Source organism: Poromitra crassiceps (assembly GCF_964638095.1).
Source record: "Poromitra crassiceps genome assembly, chromosome: 1".
Classification (NCBI taxonomy): domain Eukaryota; kingdom Metazoa; phylum Chordata; class Actinopteri; order Beryciformes; family Melamphaidae; genus Poromitra; species Poromitra crassiceps.
In genome coordinates, this window is record NC_139623.1 from 15,537,759 (window position 1) to 15,542,485 (window position 4,727).

At 42.3% G+C, this 4,727-nt stretch overlaps 1 protein-coding gene across 1 annotated transcript; it reads right to left on the reverse strand.

The window, feature by feature from the left end:
- Positions 1-408: 408 nt before the first annotated feature.
- On the reverse strand, positions 409-3,938 carry LOC310774511 (P2Y purinoceptor 14-like; the record flags this gene model as incomplete). Its single annotated transcript, XM_083634593.1, has 3 exons — positions 409-1,096; positions 1,702-1,961; positions 3,789-3,938. The coding sequence occupies 3 exons, from the start codon at positions 3,936-3,938 to the stop codon at positions 409-411; spliced, it is 1,098 nt and encodes a 365-aa protein (XP_083490719.1).
- Positions 3,939-4,727: the final 789 nt, after the last annotated feature.

Genomic DNA, 4,727 nt, shown 5'->3' on the forward strand with positions numbered 1-4,727 from the left:
GCTATTTTCATGCTCTTTAACGCAATATCTCAGGAACACCTTGAGGGAATCTCTTCAAATTTGGCTCAAACATCCACCTGGACTCAAGGATGAACTGGTTACATTTTAGTGGGCAAAGGTCAAAGTTCAAGGTCACTGTGGCCACATGTCCATCCGTTCCATCAAGAAAGGGGGGGGCTAGGTAACAGGGTCCATAACTATGGATATAGTAAGGTTGTAGCTAGTCAGGATTCGATGGTGGGTATGGAGAGTGGATAGGGGGTGTGGGTGGTGGGAGGGGCGTGGTGAGGGAAAATGAATTAAATTAAATTAATTGAAAGGCCACCAAAAATTGCAATAACAACTGAGAAAGTCTGATTGTCAACAGACAACAGTATACAATTATTACAGACTGGAGAACACTAGTCACTAGTCGCTCAGACGGCCCTCGCTGGTCCTCATCTCCTCACTGGGTGCCTGAGTGGCGCCATGCCTGGCGGCCTGGGTGCCGGCCTGCCTGGTGTTGAACACCCTCCGCAGGTCCAGCTGGGCCCGGAACTCCTTACAGAAGATGAAGTAGATGAGTGGGTCCAGGCAGACGTTGAGAGCCGCCACGATGCTGGTAAACTCCATCAGGTAGAAGAAGGCCTGGCGCCATGCACACTGATCCCCCAGGAAGGCGTAGGGAAGACGCACCAGGTGGTACGGGACGAAACAGATGCAGAAGACGATGACCAGCACCAGCATGTTCCTGCGGGACTTGATGAGCTTCTTGGAGCCTGAGGATGAAGCTTGCCCTGGCTGCTTCCGCTGTACCAGCGCCAGCCTGCGGGAGGTGCTGGCGTAGAAGAAGACCAGGGAGATGAGCACACAGAAGAAGATGGTGGCACAGATGCTGTGGATGATCTTGTAGAGCAGGTTGAGCTCGTCACTGTGCAGGTCGTCGCAGGTCACTGTGTCGGGGATGGAGGTCAGAGGTCGCTCGGTGAGGAGCGATAGGGTGACGTAGACGCCCATCGCAGCTAAGAGGGACACCCAGGTTACCGTGGAGATGATGTAGGCAGCCCGCACCTGCTGCAGGATGTGATTTGCTAAAGGATGGACAATCTTCAGATACCTGGAGAGAGGAGAGGTCAGACGAAAAGAGGCAGGCGTACGGTAAATTAGTCAGCAGATAACTTCAGTGGTCAAATCTGACAAATCCGACACCACTTGAATGCAAAGAAATAATATACTCAACTGTATGAATTCTTAGATTAAGTAGTATTCCTACAATAGAAGGACCAGAATTCCATAACTACTATCACGACCGTAAGTGGTCATTTTGACCACTAGATTCCAAAATATAATCTCTCGTGATAAATACTGTACCCAATTGAGAGATTAATGCATTTATTGTTAAGATCTATTTTAAAAAGACAAAACAACAACAAAATGTGAAAATATAGATGAAGAAATAGGTCTAGAACCCTGGGAAATTCAGTGAGGTCAAAATGACCGGCTCGGTCTTTATAGGTAAAAAAATATATATAATTTTTTGCCTTCTGTGTGATTCATATAAAAATGATTTTACAATACAGACACTTTTAAGAAAAGCCAGGCACCAGCAGCAGCATTGCTGTGTGGTCTTTCTAGTCTCTGAACAGGTCAGCTCTCTTGTCACACACATGATCAAACCTGAGACCGGCCAGTTACAGGCTGGTCTGATGCATCTGATCCTACCTGTTAGCGGCGATGTATCCCATGAACAGGATGCTGGCGTACATGTTGAGGTAGAAGACAGAGGCGCCGAAGTGGCAGTAGACCCGCCAGGCCTGGAAGGAACTGCTGGCGTATTGGGCGATACGAAAGGGGAGACAGAGGCTGAGCAGGAAGTCAGCGACCGCCATGTTCTTCAGGTAGATGGTCATGCTGCTAGATGCCTGCTGCCAGGGCCGGCAGAAGTAAACCTTCAGGGTGAAGCCATTTAGGACCAGACCCACCTGGAGAGGCAGCAAGGAAACATTTACAGTCACTCACCTTTATTCACCAAGTTCAAGTCTTTATCGTCCCACCAAGAGAAAAGAGAGACGTCTCTGACCTCGAAATAGAAACTTTAACGTCTCAAGTTATATTGAACCAATTAGTAATATTTAGCAGTCTGAAAAGTGTCATTAAAGGAAGTCAGAATAATGCAGTATGGAAAGAAAATGAAATCGATGCTGCGGTCAACAGCGTTTCTGTGGACAACCAAACTCCAGCTGAGGTTTGAATGTCATTACATCCGTGACATGTATAGCCTATATATAGTAATATGATACCGTGACATGTATAGCCTACAGTATATATAGTAATATGATATCGTGACCTGTATAGCCTACTAGTCAAGTCAAGTCAAGTTTATTTATATAGCCCTAATTCACAAGCATGTCTCAGAGGGCTTCACAGAGAATATGTCTAGCTAATTCTAGCTGACACAACAGTAGCAAATTACAGAATAAACAGTATACAGTATACAGCCTACATATTATATAGTAATATGATAGCTTATAGTAGAGTTCCCCTGCTGATGCTAGACAGAGCCACCAGACACAGACTGGTAATAGTGTTGGGGTAATAGTGTGATAATAAAAAAGAAATACTTAGGTAATACTATGTAATTACCAAGGTACAGTGATAGCTTGGTATTAAACTACTGTGGTAATTACATGGTATTACCTTATTATTACTTACTTACTTAATTTATTATCACACTATTACAGAAGGGCTCAGATACAAACAAAAACAAAAAGCATTCATCATATCAAGGTCAGACAGCATTGTGGGAGTTTGAGTTGTCACTCTAGAGCGAGTCAACACTTGGCTCTAACGTCACCATTGAGAATAGATACATTTCCGATAGTTTACCCCTTACAGCGTTTATGTGCAAAGTGTGACAGGAAACTCACACTTCCTCTGCCTGTGCAGCGGACGCATTGACTCTATATGGTAGGTTAGTGAGTGGAAGCACAAGACAATTGACAGGCTTCATTTATATCAGATGGGATATCAGATGGGATATATAACCCCCTCCATAATTATGCCCTAAAATATGACAAAGTAGAAACAACTGAAGGAATAACATAACTTTTTTTGGACAATGTCTGGTAAACTGAATATATTTGGGCTTTGGACAAAACAAGACATTTGAGGACGTCATCTTGGACTTTGCGAAACACTGATCAACATTTTTTTTTTTTTTATTAATCAAGAAAACAATTAACAGATTAATCGATAATGAAAATAATCGCCAGTTCTCAATGTGTTCTCAATTGTTAGTTAACGTTTACAGGCTATTTTTCCAGAACATTTTTTAACAAATTGTGCTTTTAAAAAGTGATGGGGACAAAATTGGCCATTTGAAAAAGTGGTGGGGACATGTCCCCAGCGTCCCCAGTCTACCTGACACCTATGCTACTGTACATTTAGAATTGCGGACCTGACTTGAGACTTGTGCCTCAAGACTGGAGACTGACTTCGGACTCAAGCAGAGTTGACTTGATGCAGCTCTGGCAAAACATCATGAACCTTCATCCTCCTCTTCAGAACAGACTCTTCTTCAACAGCAAGCAGATACATCACTAACTTGTTCTGCTCCAGTTTGATTTTCAACATCTGTATCTGCTTGGTTACTTCAGATCAGCTAGCTGACGCTGATTAGACAAGTTGTCAAACATTCATAGTGACACTCACAGCTGAGCTTTGAGTTTAAGGAGTAAAAAGCTGCTTCTGATCTCAGAGACTGAAGTGACTCAAGTCTGATGTGAAGGTTTGGAGGCATTGAAACGCACCAGGAACTGCAGAGTGGAGACCAGCATGAAGAACAGGTTAGCCGAGGTGTCGACTCGACCGCAGGTCGGCGAAACGTTTCCATCCGACTGATTGATGCCTGATGACTGGTTGAAGGATGAAGCCACGCTCTCTCCCACCAGACCGCTCATGTTTCTGGGTAATCTGAGGTGATGCAAGCTCAAGCTAGTTAAACACCTTCAGGTCTTCAACGTCTGGACTGTAGCTTCAATATAGCTTCATTGGTAACACTTCACAATAACGTACACAAATAATGTAGTAGTTACTAGTAAACTAATCATTAACTAATAGTTAGTTAATGAATAGCTAATGAATAATTTGTCATTTGTCAATCACTAGTTAATCATTGTTAATTAGTAGGTAGTCATTAGTTAATGATTAGTTAAGGTCACATTGTGAGTATAGTAGTTAATCATTAGTTCATGATTAGTTGTTAGTTCCTTAGTAGACTAATTACTCATTAGTCAATGGTCAGTTTGTGAGTATATAGTTAATTGTTAGTTACTCATTACTTAATTTTTACCTGTCCATTAGTTACTCTTTTTGTGTACCCTATTGTAAATTGGTGCATCATACTCAGTAGTTTATGAATACTGAATCATTACTTAATTATTACCTGTACAAAGTTACTCTTTTTGTACCCTATTGTAAAGTGGTGCATCATACTCAGTAGTTTATGAGTACTGAATCATTTACCTGTCCATTTGTTACTCTTTTTGTGTACCCTAATATAAAGTGAAAGATATGCTTATCAAGTAAAGTCTCACACCAGGTGAGATTTGAACCCTCTGCCCGAAGATTGTTAAATTGTAAGTCTAGTTCTCTACCATCTGACCCAGTCTGTTAGCTGGTAGAGCCATACTATGGATCTGTAGAGCCAGAGATTAAATATTATGTGTTGTATCCACATACTACTTTCT